Consider the following 19160-nt stretch of genomic DNA (forward strand, 5'->3'; position numbering starts at 1 on the left):
GACTTCCTGTCTTTCCCGTTATATCTTCCTTTTTTTTTACAAATGAATGTACTCTTATTATTGTATATTTCTTTACATCTTATCTAATACATTCCTATATCAATATGCGCTTTTAAGTCTTATTTCTCAACTCAGTCTCACTCCAACGTCAATCAGATGCTAGCATCCGGACCCGGGCTTGCAGCTGTCGCCCCTCTCTTTCCAGACTAGTCCCACGCCTTTGGGGGGGCCTCGCGTGGCGCAACCCGCTTGCAAGGCGACCCCGAGGGGGCGCGCTTGCAGGCTCGGGGCGGCGCGTGTCACCCGAGCCGGGGCGGAGCCCTGCTTGCCCGGCTGCCTGGTGCAATCCGCGCCGCCTGCCGCATCAGCCGGACCGAGGCGGAGCCGCGGCTGCGGGAGTTACATCATCCCCGACGGCGCGGCCAGGAGCCGCAGCGGCCGCGCAGACAAAGGCGCTCGCCGCTCGGGGACGGCGCATTCGCTCGCTGCGCTGCGCCCTCGCCGCTTGCACCATGGAGCGCCGCTGCTGCTGTTGCTCTTAGGCGGGGAGGGACGCAGGATCCCACCCTACCCGCCGCCCCGAGGTGGGGGTCGTCTGGATTGGGTGCTCCCCTCCATTTGGATTCCGCCTACCCTGCAGGATCGTCGGGCAAGGAAGGGAAGAAAAGCACTCCGGAGTTGGGGGGGCGAGAAGGCAAGAGAAGGAGCCCCTCTCCAAAATAAAGACCCGCATACAGGGAACGCCGTCGAGGCCGCCGCCGCCGCCAAAGGTACAGAAGGGTGCTAAGAAGGACGTGTGGGGTGGGTTATTGGCCCCACCTGGATTTCGGGGGGAGGGAGGGCGAGAATCGCTTAGCCCCCGGACCTGATTGCTAGGAACGACCCACAGGGTGGGGATATCTCTGGCGAACCCCTACCGTCTTTGCTGCAACAGGCTAAAAAAGGAGCTCCACTCTGGCCATGCTCAGAGGCACCCTCGGCATCCAAAGCGCCTTTCCTTCAGCGCCAAGGGGCCAAACTGTGTCCCACCAGGGGCACCCAGGCGTTTGGCAATAGGAAGGAAGCATTCTAGGCAAAAGGACTGCAGACCCAGCAGACAGGGCATCCGGGCATAATCCAGGGGTAGAGGAGCTGTTTTGCTTGCAGAAGGACCCAGGTTCAGTGCCAATCATCTCCAGATAGGTCTCTCTACCTGAAACCCAGGAGAGCTGCTGCCAGCCAGTGTGGGAGGTGCTGAGCGAGTCAGGGGTTCTTTAGCCTCGCAGAGGGTTGGACTAGATGCCCTTTGGAGATCCCTTCCAGCTCTACGGCTCTGATTGTGTGACTGGCTGGGAATAAGGCATCTTTGCATATTTGTTCTCGGTTTGAAAAATGAGTCCAAATTGCAACCATTTAATTCACAGGCATAGGATTCCAGCAAGGCTGTTGCTTTCTGTTCCTTATGGGCTGCAACTGCAGAAAGTGGATTGGGGGGCCTGACATGTGGCCCCTGGGCTCAGCTAAGGCCTTTCCTGGAGAACAGCCTCTTGGATCCTGCAGCTGAGGAGCAGCAGCTTTCCTGGGGCTGATTAAATATAGACATCTCCGTCAGTCAGTATCACATCATGGAGTGACTCGCAATGAATCTTCAGACTTCCTCCACAGCAAACAATTGCGGTTGCCTCGGGTGAGGCCAGGCAATTCAGAAAATGTTTGATGCAACAGGCGAGTAAGAGCCTTTAAAAAAAAAGCCGTGCAAATTAGGTCCACAAAAACGATTAGCCAATAAAACCTTTCTTACTAACATACCTGCCTTAGTCATAACCAGCTGTTGCGCAACTAAATGGCATTAGCTTTCCCCTCTCTGGTCGCCTGGGGCGATTCTAAACTAGTCACAGGTGACCAAGTGAGTGGCAGCCTCTTTTAAAGGAGGGTGCCCAGTGCTCAGAGGCCTGACCCAGACCACTTTTCCCCCAAGGCTTCCATGCGGAGTCTGCAGTATCTGATTTGGGTCAGACCAAATCTGTGCATGTGCAGAGTTTCTTTTTGAAATTGGAGCAGGGTGGGGTATCTTTGTAACAAACATAGTTGTGAGTGGGGAAAACAGCTGAGGAACAGCAATGCCCACCTTTCCCCCTCCCCAAAATCTTGTTGCCATGACAGATACTGTGACGGAGCCCATAGGATACAACTGCATGTCGGTCTGGATCAATAATCCAGGAACAGCATTGACACCAGCAACGAAGGACAGAAGTAAAAGATGGTGTGGTGATAAACGGTGTAGCAGCTGCAAAAGGCAAAGGGCACATTGTATGTGAAGATGTGTATGGCTGTGCTGGCTTGGGCTGATGGGATTTGTAGTGCAAAACATCTGGAGGGCACCAGGTTGGGGAAGGTGGGCTTAGAGCTTCCTCCTGGCTGGTCTCTTGTTCCAAATTGCCTCCAGCTGCACCAGGATTGCAGGTGTATTTACCACTGCAAAGCCACACCTGGGAGCTTAGGTTGAAAGCAGCAGCTGACAGGGAAGGGGTTAAATACCCCTCTTCTGCTGCTTTGCCACTCAAAACTGCCCTTTGCAGAAACTGCTGTTTTCCTAGGAAGGGGAAAATTGAGGGCTGGTTTTAAACAATGATAGTTTTCCATAAGGTGGCGTTTGCCCCCTGGAGATTGAGTGGGAATTGGGAAGTCACTGAGCCAAATCTCAGGAACCACGAACTTGGAGGCCTTCAGCAAACCTGGGTCCCCACTTGTAGAATGGAGGTGGTGACATTGGTCTACCCTACAAGACTGTTGTAAAAGTTACTGATATAATGCATGTAACGCACTCTGGGCACTTAGGAAAGGCTGATAGTGGCTGAGTTCCTGGTTCCAGGCTTTCCCAGTGGGGCAATTCATCTAGGTGGATGTCTGGATTTCATAGAATTGCAGCCTTGGAAGGGACCCTACGGGTCATCTAGTCCAACCCGCGGCAATGCAGAAATCTTGAACCCATGATTAGAGTCTCATGCACTACCGACTGACTTAGTGATTTCAGCTACTGATTTGGAATGGAAGTTTTATTTCTTCTGTTACCTGTTGTGTTTGCAATCTTACTGTCCATCTTTATGCTGTTTAATTGCCACAATAATTTTTAAAGAGGGGTGGCATTTTTAATTTATTTTTTGCAAGTGAGTAAATATAAGCAAACCTTTATAACTGTACTTTTAAGGGTGACTATACCCTGTGTGTGTATATACTAAAGCACAGTTCTGGAACTGCACTGAGTTCGTAATACGTGTGAAACAGAAACCAAGGGAGCGGGGGCTTTGAGCATAGACAGAGTGTTTCTTTCCTTGCTTTGTTTTGCAGAGCTCACAGCCTTTTCTCAGGAAATCCAGGTTGGGGAATGCAGAGATCATGTTGCCAAGAGGAAAGGTGTGACCTCAAGGCAACCTTGTTCCTGGGTCAGCAGAGGGGCGGGTGGAGGTTGGAGGACTTGCGCTCTGTTTGCATCATCCACTTATTTTCCTTGCTGATGAGAGCAAGTGAAAGAGAGATAGCTGAAAGCTCCTCCCTGCAGTCTCTGGAGGCATTTGGAGCCTTGAGGCTGGCACGCTCTTCCGCTTGCATACAGCTCTGGAAACCTCTGCTCCCTGTTTCGAAGGCAGTGCTGCAGGCAGCTTGTAGTGACGGAAAGGCAGCCTCCCTTCGCCTCCTGGTTGCACAGGTTGTGCAAATGATGTCCTTTTGCAAATCCTTGCACGTTGCTGTTGTTTAGTCGTGTCCGACTCTTCGTGACCCCCTGGACCAGAACACGCCAGGCACTCCTGTCTTCCACTGCCTCCCGCAGTTTGGTCAAACTCATGCTGGTAGCTTCGAGAACACTGTCCAACCATCTCGTCCTCTGTCGTCCCCTTCTCCTTGTGCCCTCCATCTTTCCCAAAATCAGGGTCTTTTCCAGGGAGTCTTCTCTTCTCGTGAGGCGGCCAAAGTCTTGGAGCCTCAGCTTCAGGATCTGTCCTTCCAGTGAGCACTCAGGGCTGATTTCCTTCAGAATGGATAGGGTTGATCTTCTTGCAGTCCATGGGACTCTCAAGAGTCTCCTCCGGCACCAGAATTCAAAAGCATGAATTCTTCAGCGATCAGCCTTCTTGATGGTCTAGCTCTCACTTCCATACATCACTACTGGGAAAACCATGGCTTTAACTATACAGACCTTTGTCGGGAAGGTGATGTCTCTGCCTTTTAAGATGCTGTCCAGGTTTGTCATTGCTTTTCTCCCAAGAAGCAGGCGTCTTTTAATTTCGTGACTGCTGTCACCATCTGCAGTGATCATGGAGCCCAAGAAAGTAAAATCTCTCGCTGCCTCCATTTCTTCCCCTTCTGTTTGCCAGGAGGTGATGGGCCCAGTGGCCATGATCTTCGATTTTTTGATGTTGAGCTTCAGACCATATTTTGCGCTCTCCTCTTTCACCCTCATTAAAAGGTTCTTTAATTCCTCCTCACTTTCTGCCATCAAGGTTGTGCCCGCATTCAATTATGTTTGTGCAATGGTGCCCTTTTGCAAATCCTTGCACAGGTATCTCCCACCATGCCCGAGCGCCCAGAGGTGTATTGCACCTTGACTTAACCTGGGCAGAAAGAAGAGATGTTCATTTGCTTCTAACTCCTCTCTCAGGTTGATGGCTGCTCCTTTCCTTTGGCAAGCAAGATCAGGGGCTGCTACTGGGAGAGACAGCACACCTTTTCCAGCTTCCCACGTCCTCTATTCTGCAGAGAGGCTTTGGGAACCTATGGAGTTTGCAGGTCTCTGAAGAAGAAGAACCTGCAAGATCAGGCCGCAGGGGGCCCACCTGGTCCACCATTTTGTTCTTGCCAGCCAGCCCAGATGCCCATTATGGAAACCCATAAGCAAGATCGGAGGGCGAGAGCACTCTTTCTTCCAGCAACTGGTATTCGATCCTGGAGGCAGCATATAGCCGCCAAGAGCCCTTTCCTTCATGAATATATACGGTCCTCTTTTATAGCCACCCAGTTTGGTGTCCATCCCTGCCTCCTGTGGCAGGGAGTTCCATAGTTTAACATTGCACTGTGTGAAGAAGTATCTTACTTGTCCTGATTCTTCCACAGGAAGCCTACTTGGATGTCTCCATCCTAGCCCCCAAACTGTGGGGCTGCCTTTCTCCTCCAGCCCCCTTTCCATCAGCCCCCTTCCATCACCTTGGGCTAGCAAGTCAGTGGCAGGACACCTGCTTCGTATGTAAAGGTAAAGGGACCCCTGACCATTAGGTCCAGTCATGGACGACTCTGGGGTTGTGGTGCTCATCTCGCTGCAAGAAGCCAAGTTACAGGGAACTAGGCAAAGGGCCTTCTCGGTGGTGGCACCCGCCCTGTGGAACGCCCTCCCAGCAGATGTCAAAGAGAAGAACAACTACCAAACTTTTAGAAGACATCTGAAGGCAGCTCTGTTTAGGGAAGCTTTTAATGTTTAATAGGTTATTGTATTTTAATATTCTGTTGGAAGCTGCCCAGAGTGGCTGGGGAAGCCCAGCCAGATGGGCGGGGTATAAGTAATAAATTATTATTATTATTATTATTATTATTATTATTGGCCTAGGGAGCCGGTGTACATGTGGCCATCATGACTAAGCTGCTTCTGGTGAACCAGAGCAGCGCACGGAAACGCCGTTTCCTTTCCCGCCGGAGCGGTACCTATTTATCTACTTGCACTTTGACGTGCTTTAGAACTGCTAGGTGGGCAGGAGCAGGGACCGAGCAACGGGAGCTCACCCTGTCACGGGGATTCGAACCGCCAACCTTCTGATCGGCAAGTCCTAGGCTCTGTGGTTTAACCCATAGCTCCACCCATGTCCTGCATCGTATATAGAAGCTTCCAAGTTTCATCCCTGGCATCTCCACGTAGGGGTGGGGGACACTCCTGTCTGGAATTATTATTATTATTATTATTATTATTATTATTATTATTCTAATAATAATTTATTACTTATACCCGCCCATCTGGCTGGGCTTCCCCAGCCACTCTGGGTAGCTCCCAACAGGATATTAAAAACACAATAAAAGAACAAACATTAAAAACTTCCCTAAACAGGGCTGCCTTCAGATGTCTTCTAAAGATAGGATAGCTGCTTATTTCCTTCACATCTGAAGGGAGGGTGTTCCACAGGGCAGGTGCCACTACCAAGAAGGCCCTCTGCCTGGTTTCCTGTAACTTGGCTTCTCGCAGTGAGGGAACCGTCAGAAGGCCCTCGGCGCTGGACCTCAGTGTCCGGGCAGAACGATGGGGGTGGACACGCTCCTTCAGGTATACTGGGCCTTTGAGGCCGTTTAGGGCTTTAAAGGTCAGCACCAATACTTTGAATTGTGCCTGGAAACATACTGGGAGTCAATGAAGGTCTTTCAGGATTGGTGTTATATGGTCTTGGCGGCCGTTCCCAGTCCCTAGTCTAGCTGCCAACACTCTGACCACCTTGCTGTGTGTGATGATTCAATACCCACTCATCCCTGAGGCAAACACCCTCATGCTTCATTGTACATGCAAAACATTGCTCGCCCCATTGTTCTCCCAAGCCATCAGCTTCTGGCACGAGAGGCAGCAATGACAGCTCAGAAACGCTGCCCTCTGATGACTCCTGGGAGCATACAGGGTTGGGTTGGCATGGCTACCTTGGCAGGCTGGCAAATTTCCCTCTGCGGTTTGTGGGTGGACTGCACCCAGCAGTGCTGTTCTTAGCTTTGCATGCCTGGTTTTCTCCCCACACATTGCACAAGTAGCTCCTGCAGAACTCATTGCCACTGGTTATTGTGACGGTCAGTCGCACAGGGAGGGCTGTGTGGGTGGGTGTGCATGCGCCAGGGCCAGATTTAGGTTTGATGAGGCCCTAAGCTACTGAAGGTAATGGGGCCCTTTATATGTCCAGCTGTCCTTCGTCAACAACAAATTGTCACTGGGGTTTTTTGTGTTGGATATATGCTATATGGTCATCTATGGACCTAATAGGTATCTAAAGCCATTTCCACATAACAAATAGGAGCCTACACAACACGAAACACTGTTGCTGTATGTAGGTTTTATTTTGTTTTTTAGCTCATATTTTGGAAATGTACATCCAGTTGGTTTTTTCCTTTAATTTTTTTGGGGGCCCCACGAGAGTGGGGCCCTGAGCTATAGCTTGTTTAGCTCAGGGGTCAGCAAATTTTTTCAGCAGGGGGCCGGTGCATCGTCCCTCAGACCTTGTGGGGGGCCGGACTATTATTTTTTTTGGGGGGGGGAATGAAAGAATTCCTATGCCCCGGACCCCTGCTGAAAGTTTGCTGACCCCTGCTTTAATGTATACTGCTGTCTTCTTCAATGCCCTTTTGTGTAGTTCCAGTGCTTTACCCCCCCCCAAGAAAAGTTTAGGGGTACTCTCATTCCGCCTGAGACTCAGGAAACACGGTGTCAGGAAATGAGGCCGCCATTGGGGGTAGCAACAGAACTGACGATTCACCATGCTAGAGAAGAAACTATTTATTTATTTTCAGTTTCTTCTCCCGTTAGATTCACAAATGTTTATAATTTATACCCCGCCCTTCCCGGTTCATAATAATTTATACCCCGCCCTTCCCGGTTCAGAAAACCGGGCTCAGGGCGGCTAACAACAAATTTAAAACACTTAATTGTAAAAGCAGCATAAAATACGGTATAAAAAACATGCACAACAATAAAATTCAAAAATCAATTTAGGGGGAAAATCCGTCCAATAAACATTAGATGATCACCAGGGCTAGCTGGCTAAATTAGCCCTATTTGGGCCAGCGTGGAGACCAGGGGAGAATTAGCTGCGGGATCCCAGAGTGAATAATCTTCATAAAAAGGGGAGGCGGAGGGAAGGAAGGGGAATAAAAGATCAGGCTAAGTTCAAGTGGAAAGCCAGGTGGAATAGCTCCGTCTTACAGGTCTTGTGGAAGGAGGTTAAATTCTGCAGACCCCTGGTCTCATGGGACAGAGCATTCCACCAGGTCGGAGCCATCACTGAAAAGGCCCTGATCCTGGTGGAGGATAACCTGACTTCCTTAGGGACCTCTTAACTATGGTTATTCATGGACCTTAAGGTCCTCTGCGGGGCAGACCAGGAGAGGCAGTCCCGTAAATACGAGGGCCCTAAGCCACAAACGGGTATGCATACTCCCAGAGAAATAAAGCCCTGGGTCGTTCAGTCAATGTTAAATGAGAAGTAAGGGCGCTGTTAAGAACCTGAGGTTGACACCAAAGGCAGACATCCGCCAGTTCTCATGTCCACATGCTCAGTTTCTAAAGATGGCCTGTTGCTTAGTACCAGACACTGAGGACTAGTACCAGGGCTAGGAATGGATATCTGTTTATTTCATGAAATTTATAACTGCTTGATTGAAAACGAAACCTGAAAAAGACCCTCAAAGTGGTTTACAAAAAAGCACTGTACTGTAGTTTTTCCTTTCTTTCCCTTTCTCTTTTTTTTAGGTCTCTCATTTTCTCGTCTTTTCTTCTTCTTTTTTAGACTTAAGTAGCTGCTTTCCTTAGTATATTATAAAAAGATACTTTGTAACGGGTGTGTATCTTGGTATATCTAAGAATAAGTGTCCGTAAATCAGTTAACAGAGGGGGAAAGTGGGTTACAAAAAAGATAAAAGAATAAAATTATCGATAGGAAAAATTAACATCAGTTTAAGATTTTCCAAAAATTAAAGTAGCAATAGACTAAAAACCAGATTAAAAACTCGCACCAGCTTTCTAAATATCTGGGTGGGCTTGCCTAAACAAAAATGTGCCGAAAAAATTACAGGAATATCAATAGGCAGGTGTAATGGTTCTAGGGGTTGCTCGTGCGTAAGTTGTCGCCACACCTGGCTGGGTTACCTGGGTGAACCCTTTCTGTCCAGACAGCCACCCATCCGTGGCTGTCTCAATCGCTGGCAGAATCCGTCAGTGGGCGTTTCTTGAACTTCTTCCAGCAAAGAAGTTCTTTGATGCCTAGTCTCCTCCTACTCTCCCTGCGCGGAAGTCTTCTGCGCAGGGAGGGTGTGGGCAGCGGAGGACCCGTGCTCTCCCCGCTGGTCTCCGGCGAGGAGTCCTGGAGCCCCCTCGCCGATTCCCCCATCTGCCCCCCTTCTCCACTGGTGCTACGCTGATTTCCTTTCCCAGCAGATGGGCTGCCTCCCTCCCTACTGGGACCCTCTCCGGCATCCCTCCGGAGCCTTCCCTCCGCCTCTGGGTCCGATGGAAGTTCCCTGGCAGCAGGGATTTCCAAAGTTCTGGTGCTGCCACAATAAATGATCAAGTGCAGAATGGGTGTTATTCATTAAGGGGTCTTAGCTCCCTTGGTCACCTAGCTGTGCCCCCTTGAACCTTTTGATTTAACCCCTTGCTCTCCTAACTTTCCCCCTCCAGATGAGTCTGCTTGCGCAGGAGTGCCCTCTGGTCGTTGCATCGCAGAAGAAGCAGCAGCTGGACTTTGATGATGCATCTGAGACCAGCATCCCAGAAGCCAAGCGCCCGCGTCTCAGCCTGCTGCCAAGCCCAAGCCCCTGCCTCCAACCCCTTGTCTCCAGCCCCCTTCCTGCCACAGACCGGGAGTCAAGGATATCCCAGATTGGCTCATATATCCTCCTGGAGGCCACCGAAGGCGGCCGCTGCTACAGGGCTGTGGACAGACACACGGAGGCAGAATACACCTGCAAGGTAGGAAATCTGCTGGAGAAAATGGCGTTTTTTCCTGACCTGTTAATAATAATAATAATTAATAATTAATTTATTGTTTATACCCCGCCCATCTGGCTGGGCTTCCCCAGTCACTCTGGGCAGCTTCCAACAAAATATTAAAATACCATAATACATCAAACATTAAAAGCTTCCCTAAACAGGGCTGCCTTCAGATGTCTTCTAAAAGTCAGAGAGTTGTTTATTTCCTTGACATCTGGTGGGAGGGCGTTCCACAGGGCGGGTGCCACCACCGAGAAGGCCCTCTGCCTGGTTCCCTGTAACTTGGCTTCTCACAGCGAGGGAACCGCCAGAAGGACCTCAGTGTCCGGTCAGAACGATGGGGGTGGAGACTCTTCTTCTTCTTCTTCTTCTTCACCTCACGCAATTGCCTCAAGGCAACGCGCAATAAAATCAGCAGGTGCATTTAAAACAAGATGAAAAACAATATGCAATGGGCACTCATGGAAAAACACTTATCTATCCCGCAGGGAGAACTATTGGGGGGAAAAGGTCTGTGATTGTTTCCAGAAAGTGTAAATAGGGACCTGTTGTATCTATACATTTCTGAGCACAGTTCAAAGTGTTGGTGCTGACCTTTAAAGCCCTAAACGGCCTTGGACCAGTATACCCGAAGGAGCGTCTCCATCCCCATCGTTCAGCCCGGACACATCCTGCCATTTTCAAAATTGCCTCTTTGAGCAAGGCTGTGTGTGTTGGGGAGGGGGATTTTTGTTAACCCTTTGTTGAAAAAGGAAGAGTCCTGTGGCGCTTTAAAGGCAAGCAACTTTATAACGGTGCATAATAGTCATTTGTGGACTAGAGTCTATGAATGATTATGCCAACCTTTGCCCAGCAAGTGCCCTCTATATGTTTTGGATGCACACTGACTGCGGATAATAGGGCACTGGCTTGGCGAAGCTGCCTCATGCCATGGTAAATTTGTGTGTCTTTTATGAAGTGCCACAATATTATTTTCCCCAACGATGCCATTTTTGGCAGAGCTGCTAGCGGCTGAGCAATGCTGACACCTGCTGGCTGAACATGGAATGTCATGCCCGCTTTGAGTTGGCCATTGTTTCTGAAATACTGTACTCCCTTTTCTCCAACTCCCAACCCACCAAGTTTACTTTTTTAGTATGAAAAGAGTTGAGGATTATGTGCTTTTGGAGGAGGCTGTGTTTATGATTTTGTGTGGAGTGCCCTACCTGGGTGGATGGAGCAGCCAAGTAATTTCGTTGTCCCCGAGAGGGGGCATTGACAATAAAGATATTATTATTATTATTATTATTATTATTATTATTATTATTATTATTATTATTATTATGTTCTGTTTGGAAGGAGGGAAGCCCAGCTCCCCTAGAAGCTCCTCTGCCTTAAGCTCACCAAAGACTTTAATTTTTCAACATCAATTTTATTTTCTGTGGCACACCTTTTTCTCTGGGCACGTGGTTTGGGGATTAGTGAACCATGGACAAAATGGCAACAACTCTATTGGTGCAGAACGAAAGGGGAGTCAAATAAAGAAAGGACACACACACACATCCTTTTCTCTAAAGAGTTTTTATTAAACGGAGAATTATTATTTTTCTCCAGTTAGGGCCCAGCAAGATATACTGTACAGAGAAAAAAATGCAAGGTTTTCTGTCGCTGGACAATAAAATAGCTGTTTCTTATTTAATAAAGGCAGTGATTACAAAGTAATGCCAATCGCAGGGCAATGCCATCCATGTCTAATTGAAAGTAAAGCCATAATTCACACTGTCATGTGTGCAATATGCAATATATGAGAGTAGAAGCAACAAAAAGTATCCATTTAAAAACTTCAAAAAGCCAAGAAATACTGATGGGTTAAAAAGTGAAAATTAACAATGGAAAGGAGTGTCTAAACAATAATGACATCTGAAAGAGGGGAACGGATTTTATGCATTAGCATTTTTTTAGTGGAGAGAAAAACAGAAAAACACACTTAACAAGGCTATCCATGTCTACTCTGAAGTAAGTCCCAGTGTGTTCAAGGGGCCCTACTCCTAGGTAGAAGTGAACGATAGCTTTACTTCCAAGCAGACATGGATAGGATTGCGCTGTTAAGAGTGCCCATGGATTTGTCTTTTAAAGCCACCACTGCCTACTGTGGCAGCGAGTTCCACAGGTTAACTGCGCTCTGCTTTTGTGCTTGTTCTGCTCGTTTGCTTCCTTGTAACAATTTGCTCCTTCTTTTTAGGTCTATCCAGCCAAGAGCTACCCAGAGGCGCTGGCCCCTTACGCCGCCCTTCCGGCGCATCCCAACATCGCCCGTGTGGCGGATGTGATTGTCGGGGACCAGAACATTTATGTCTTCTTCCAGCCCGGGAGGGACGACATGCATAACTATGTGCGGCAGTGCAAGCGTCTTCCCGAGCCCGAGGCTGCTGTCCTCTTCCGTCAGATGGCCGAAGCGGTCGCCCACTGCCACCAGCACGGCGTGGTCCTCCGGGACCTCAAACTGCGAAAATTCGTGTTTGCTGACCGAGAAAGGTGAGGAGAGGAGAAGGGGCATCTGTTGACACTTTCCTGCTCACTTGATCAGCTACACTGGACATTATGCGCGTCACGAGCGCATCAGAGGCGCATTTAACTTGGGCGATTTCAACCATAGGCTGGCTGGTGGAAACTGCCGCGAGCAAGCCAGCAGGAAATCACACCGAGAAAGCTGTTTCTTGTTTAATAAAGGCGGCGATTACAAAGTAAAACCAATTGCACGGCAATCCCATCCATGTCTAGTTGAAAGTAAAGCCATAATTCACGTCTACCTGGGAGCTGTGCCCCTTGAAGACAATGGAACTTACTTCTGAATAGACAAGGCTAGGATTGTGTTGTTCAGAATATTCATTTGTGGCTACCCTCCAATTGTAGCAACCCTCCAATTGCTAATGCACAGAATCAGGATATTTCTGGAGTTAACGCTTTATTAGCAAAACAGGATCTGCACAGGAGAGTCAGGCCTAATGAGCACAGCAACTCAGGTCTTGCCGCCATGTACCGGTTGCAGAGACTAAAGGTCCCCACCTCCCCAAAGATTATGTCTCCTCCTCTCCAGGGTGTTTTCCAAGCAATCAGAGACTGCCTGTATATCCTTCCGCTCCTTTGCTCCTCTCACTTCATGCCTCTCCTGGTTCTGGGAGACAGCTTGTTGCAGCAGGAAGGGGAGAAAGCTGTGCCTCTTCACCAGCCAAACTCCTTTCTGCCTCTTGTCTCCCTCATCCCACCCTCCTGCTTCGACTTCTGTCTCGGATTCTGGACTGCTCTCTGCCACAGACTCTCCTCGCTCACTAAGTCCTGTTGTCTCTTCAGCTTTCGACATTTCCTCTTCCATGTCTCCTCCCTCTGACCACTCATCATCGCCCCATCATCCCTCCCGGGCTCTGAGTCTTCCTCCCATGGGGGTTTTCCAGGCAGTTCCTCGTCCAGGAAGTTAACTCCAAGCTAGGCGGAGAGCTTAAAAGGTCTTTTTGCAACAGGTCTGCTTAGGGTTACCCGGTGTGTAAAGAGCTTTTAAGCTCTCTGTAGGCTCTGAGAGTGCTCAGAATGCCCTCCCTCCCTCCCTCCCTTCCTTCCTTCCTTCCTTCCTCCAACCCATTAGCTGCAGGGTGGTTCCAAGGATTTGGATACAATAAATTACCCTGTACATGTAGGACCCTTGGAACTGAACTCCTGCATAAGTAAGATGCAATCGTACTATTCAGTACTCCGGTTTATGGCTGATTGACTGATCCAAATTAAGTGTCCAGAGTTGTTTTTTAAAATGTTTGTGCCATACCTGCCTATATTCCTCCTAAAATGTCTTGTGCTTCTTCCCCAACAGAATCATTCAAATAATTCAGGGGCTGGGGAGGAGAATCCAATTTCTGTAAAAAACCAAGAAAAGGGGGGGTCCATCAGTTACACAACCAAACTGCAGATCTGCTCCCAATCTTGACTGATCCATCCCTATTGCCGAATTCAGCTTTCCCAGTTGCAAAATTAGGGGTGCTTTTCCATTGTACAGTCATACTTCGGGTTGAAGTAGCTTCGGGATGAATATTTTCAGGTTGCGCTCCGCGGTGACCCGGTAGTAACGGAGTGCGTTACTTCTGGGTTTTGCCACTCGCGCATGCACAGACGCTCAAAACTACGCCGTGCACAGAAGCGGCAAAACGCCACCCACACACGTGCAGATGCGCAGTCGCGTCTTACGTTCGCTACAGGATGCGAACGGGGCTCCGGAATGGATCCCGTTCGCATCCCGAGGTACCACTGTATTCCATTGTATTCTGCCTTTGAGTGATTCCTGGCTAACTCTCCCCTTGGATTTCTGCCCAGATCCAAACTGCTACTGGAGAATCTGGAGGACTCGTGTTTGCTGAAAGGTCCCGACGACTCCTTGGAGGACAAGCACGGCTGCCCGGCCTACGTGGGTCCCGAGATCCTCAGCTCCAAGGCGTCCTACTCTGGCAAGGCCGCTGACATCTGGAGCCTGGGTGTGGTGCTCTATACCCTCCTCGTGGGGTGCTACCCCTTCCAAGACACCAAGCCCCTGTCCCTCTTCGGCAAGATCCGCCGCGGGCGCTTTGCCGTCCCCGAAGACCTCTCACCCAAAGCCCGCTGCCTCGTCCGCTGCCTCCTGCGAAAGGACCCATCTGAGAGGCTGACGGCCAGCGGAATCCTGTTGCACCCATGGCTGGCTCCTGGCAGCACCTCCGAGGGCTCGTGGAGCGGTCCCTCCAGAGATCAGGGGCTGGAGCAGGTGGTCCCAGACGTGGGGGGCTTGAGGGAAGTCAAAGCCAAAGAGGAAGAGGACGGAGGCCTGTACAGCTGAGCCGCCAAGGAGAACGAGATGGACAAAAAAGCAACAGGGTGACTCTTGTCTTGACCTGACTAGCCATGAACCATGGGAGGGAGATCCCCTCTCACCCTTCAGTTCCCTCGCTCGGATCGTGCCCCAGAAAGAAGTGTCATCAAGCGAAGGCAACAGTCACATTTGCCAGCAAACTGGGAGGACGGGTGCTTTGACATCCAGGTCAGGGACGATGGCGGGACATCAGCGCCTCCCTCGCGTCGCGGCGCACTCCTCGTTCACATGTGCCAAAGGACCGTTCCGGAACTCTTGATCCCCACCAGCAAAACTCTCCTGCGTTGAGAAAGGGGTGTTTCTCAGCAGCCCTGCGGGACTCCAAAACTAAGGACTGGAGCTCCGAGCCGCTGTTCTCGCAGAATGACTTGTTGGCAAAAGAGGTTCAGGTTGCAAAAGGGTGGATTGATTGCAAGATCAAGGACTGGGAATTTTTGACCAGCTGCCTTGGTCAAAGCACCAGACTGGTTTTTTGTTTTGAACAGAAAGCGGCTGTAAAGACACTCTCTTGCTGCAGTCCGGCTGCCATTTTGGGGAGAAGTCGTTCCCTGTTCCGCAGTGCCGAGCAAAAGTCTGCTTTGCCTGGGGGGGCCCAGATGCCTTGTGAGAGAGGAGGGTAGGGTGCCAGCCTTGGAGGGGAGGGGCTGGGGTCAGCAGCTCCCCCCTTTGACAACTCCTAGAAAACCTGTGGCCTTAAACAACTACACACACCCCCCGCCCAGTTTTCACCACAGTGCCTCCAATTTCTGCCCTTAAAATGAGGTTCCCGGTGGGCCTCGTGGGCCTTAACTTTTTCTCTACTTGAGTTTATCTCAGTACTTGACAGTTTTCGGGGGTGCCTGGGTTGTGCTGTCAGCCCCCAGCCTGAGACCTTCCCCATGGTGCCTTTCCTACTTGCCTCCCCAGGGCTGAAGGAGAAACTAGGTGGGCTGGATCTTAAAAGCCTTGTGAAATCAAATACATGCCTCCGTCTCGCTTTCTTTGTGGGGTGCTACCCCCTCTGGGGTGCCCTGAATATTGCACCACATCTCTAACTTCCATTTTTGAAAAACCAGAACTTCATTCCCACCCCAGTATTCCACGAAACAGTCCATTGCTGGTCGTTTGAACCACAGGGAGGAGGAGAAAGGGTTGCCAACGCTCAAAGTGCGGTCCCTTTGCAGGGGTCTACAGGCTTCTCTTGCCAACATTTGTGGGGGCTGGGACCCCAGCACACCCCTATTGTCTTTGGCTTTCTGCAGGGCACCCATGCTTGAGTGCCTGCATAGATTTTGCTCTCTCTATTTTTTCTTGGGGGTTGGTTGGTGAGGCAACACTGCAAGAGGAAGCATTTCTGACAAAAACAGGCAAAATGTATAGGCATACAGTGGACGCTCGGGTTGTGAACGTGATCCGTGTGGGAGGCACATTCACAACCCACAGAGGCGCATCTACGCACGCGTGGGTTGTGATCCGGCACTTCTGCACATGCGCAAAGCGTGGTTTAGCGCATGCGCAACCGCCGAAACCCGGAAGTAACCCGTTCCGGTACTTCCGGGTTTCGGCGGTCCGTAACCCGAAAAACACAACCTGAAGCATCTGTAACCTGAGGTATGACTGTATATCTCAGGTTCTACAAATCCTCAAGACACACCGACCCCATTCGTTGACAGCTTTCTTTTAAGAGTCACGGCTTTGTCCAAAGAACCCTGGAAGCGGCAGATTCTCTTTGCAGAGCTGCAGTTCTCAGGATTATTGAGGAGTTGCCATGCCAGTGTGGGACAAGAGTATGGTTTGGAGGCTGGGAAAGGTGGTGGTGGGGATCGATAGTGGGCAAACTTCCCCCCTTGCCGACCCACATGTCCCCATTGAAAAGCAACTGCCGCCAGCCTACCCTGTTCCAGAGCAGGATTTGGTGGGGTGGGGGGGTGGTCAGACCTAAAGAGATTCTGCTGCCTTAGCAAGTGCAGTTTCCAAACAGAAACCCCGCAGCCTTGGAGGCTAGGGAGGGTGGCAGGGATCTCTGCACATGGGCAGGAGACTGTCTCCACCCTTCTCTTGAGCTGTTCCAAACAGCCTTAGCACAGCCTTCTCCAAAAACCTGGCACCCTCTCAACATTTTGGGCTCCCGTCGGCACTGGCTGTGGCTGATGGGAACTGGAACCCAAACATTGGGAAGGTGCGAGGTGAGAAAGGGCTGGAGCTAGCCCCACATGCCAGAGGGCCCTGGCACTCTCACCTAGGCGGGCACAAATGTGGTGGGCTGTTTTGCCTGGAGTCAGAAGGGCTGTTGAGCAGGATCCTGACACATACTGCAGGGTCTCTCTCCTCTGCCCCATGCCAGCTCTGTCCTCCCAAGTTGGCGGTGGGAAAACAGGGTGCTGCATTCCCACCCCCCATGATGGAAAGCCAGCTTTTAATCTCTCTGTCTCCCTGGGACCTGAAAGGTCAAGTGTCCCTTAAGACATGGTTGCAGAACTGGTTTTAAGAGACGTTCCTTCTCCTCTGGGAATTGCCCCTCCTGGAAGGGGGCTGGGCACCTCTCACAAGGCTCTCAGCACATCAGAAGAGCCTGCTGGATAGGAACACAGGAAGCCGTCTTACATTGAGTGAGACCATTGGTCCATCCACCTCCATACTGTGTACACTGGCTGGCAGCAGCTCCGAAAGGTTTGAGGCAGCAGTCTCTCATAACCCCACGGGGAGCGAATCTGGGACCTTCTGCATGCAAATTGGGCCAGTGGCCCATCTTAAACCCACACCTTAAAGTGGCCAAGCAAATTTGTTGTTGTTTAGTCGTTTAGTCGTGTCCGACTCTTCGTGACCCCATGGACCAGAGCACGCCAGGCCCTCCTGTCTTCCACTGCCTCCCGCAGTTTGGTCAAACTCATGCTGGTCACTTCGAGAACACTGTCCCACCATCGCGTCCTCTGTCGTCCCCTTCTCCTTGTGCCCTCCATCTTTCCCAGCATCAGAGTCTTTTCCAGGGAGCCTTCTCTTCTCATGAGGTGGCCAAAGTCTTGGAGCCTCAGCTTCAGGATCTGTCCTTCCAGTGAGCACTCAGGGCTGATTTCCTTCAGAATGGAGAGGCTTTGGGAAACCTGCAAGCGGGAGCTGATCATCGCAACAGCAACCTCCCAGCATCCTTTGGGAGGGAGCTTTGACGGTTGAGCTGCCGCAAAATCGGGCGCACGGTTCTGCCCTCGGGGTGACTTTTTGTTTACGCAGGGAGGGCGTGTTGGAACCGGCACGGGCAGATGCCTCGGGCAAAAAAAGCCCAGCTTCTGATCAGCAAACCTTGGATATAAGGGTGAAACTGGGGGAGCTGGAACCCTGCTGGTGCTTTCAGGGGAGAGCGAAAAGGGTCAGTGATTTGGCTCCTTTGGAAATAATTCTCTCTGGTTCACATGCCGCCAAAGATGCTCCAGTTCTGGTTTAGTCCTTCTTGCCTCTACCTCTTCCTTCCCCACCCAGCCGCCCACTCATCCTGCCTTGGTGCAAATGTAGCTTTCATACCTGACCAAATAATGACACTACCGTTGGGAGAGGCCCTCTGTGTTGTTGTTTTTTTTAACAGAGTGAATTTGCCTATTTTTCTGTCTCTCGGAAATTAAAAGATGTATTGATTTGCTGTCGAGAGTATCATTGCAGTTTGATTCCCCTGCAAGGACGGATGTTGCTGGACTCTGGTGCTGTTCTCCCAGGCCAGGCAATTGGCCGGTCTTGGCACCTGCTGGTTTCTTGAGCGATTCTCCATTCCCAGCCTCTTGGGCTGAGAGGAACCTTTCCCAGCACCTGCCAGGACTTGAACATGACCCTTTTCCAGAGGGATGCGTTCCAAGGGTTTGCCAGGCCAGAGGCCAAAGTAGGACAAGGAATGAATGTAGCCTAATTTCTATACACCCCCACCTTTCTATACACACAAGCAAAACATGATCAGAGTTTAAGGATACATTTGACTTGAGCAGAAACAAGGAGGATGTGAAGTGGAGCTGATTGTGGCCTGGGCAAGTGTTAGAAACCAAATGTATAATCTAATCGCCAAATAGCACCTTAAACCTAGGTTGCAGTCGCCACAATGCAATGTCTAGGTGTCGTTTTTTGTTTTTGCAGTGCATTATTATTATTAGTAGTAGTATTATTAATAATAATATTAATTATTATCATTCCACTTTATATTTTAAAGAACAAATCCCACAGCAGTTTACACATTAAACATTAAACACATTAAAACATCAAATAAAACAATCCAGAATAAAACAACTTCAAGATTCAAGGAAAATATTTCAGATCCTTCCTCTTTGGTGACATTTTTGCTTTCTCTAGTCACTAGCCTGGCATCCAAAGATCCCCGTGTGTTTGCAATTGGACCTGCACCAGTCGCAAAACACACCTGGCTAATTTCTAACGCTGGGCCTGGAGGCTGAGGCCTGGAGGGCAGCATTCAGCCCCCAGGCCTGAGGTTAACCCCTTTGATCCCATGTGGCTTTGAAAAGTGAGAAACTGGTCTGCTAGAAGCAAAACAGACTGGCCATAGGTGAGTTTCTATTTACGAGCCTGAGATGAGTACTTCTACTTTTTTGGCTACATTTATCCCTGCACCCCAAGGAACTGTGG

General features: G+C 50.0%; 1 protein-coding gene across 1 annotated transcript; it reads left to right on the plus strand.

Moving 5' to 3' along the window:
- Window positions 1-636: 636 nt before the first annotated feature.
- Window positions 637-18174, plus strand: TRIB3 (tribbles pseudokinase 3). The gene is made up of 4 exons (XM_081917200.1): window positions 637-770; window positions 9386-9676; window positions 11919-12211; window positions 14036-18174. Exons 2-4 carry the CDS (start codon window positions 9386-9388, stop codon window positions 14529-14531), a joined length of 1080 nt encoding a protein of 359 aa, XP_081773326.1. The 5' UTR covers window positions 637-770; the 3' UTR covers window positions 14532-18174.
- The last annotated feature ends 986 nt before the right edge of the window (window positions 18175-19160 follow it).

The sequence above is a fragment of the Podarcis melisellensis genome, assembly GCF_964234715.1.
Source record: "Podarcis melisellensis genome assembly, chromosome: 6".
Taxonomy (NCBI): domain Eukaryota; kingdom Metazoa; phylum Chordata; class Lepidosauria; order Squamata; family Lacertidae; genus Podarcis; species Podarcis melisellensis.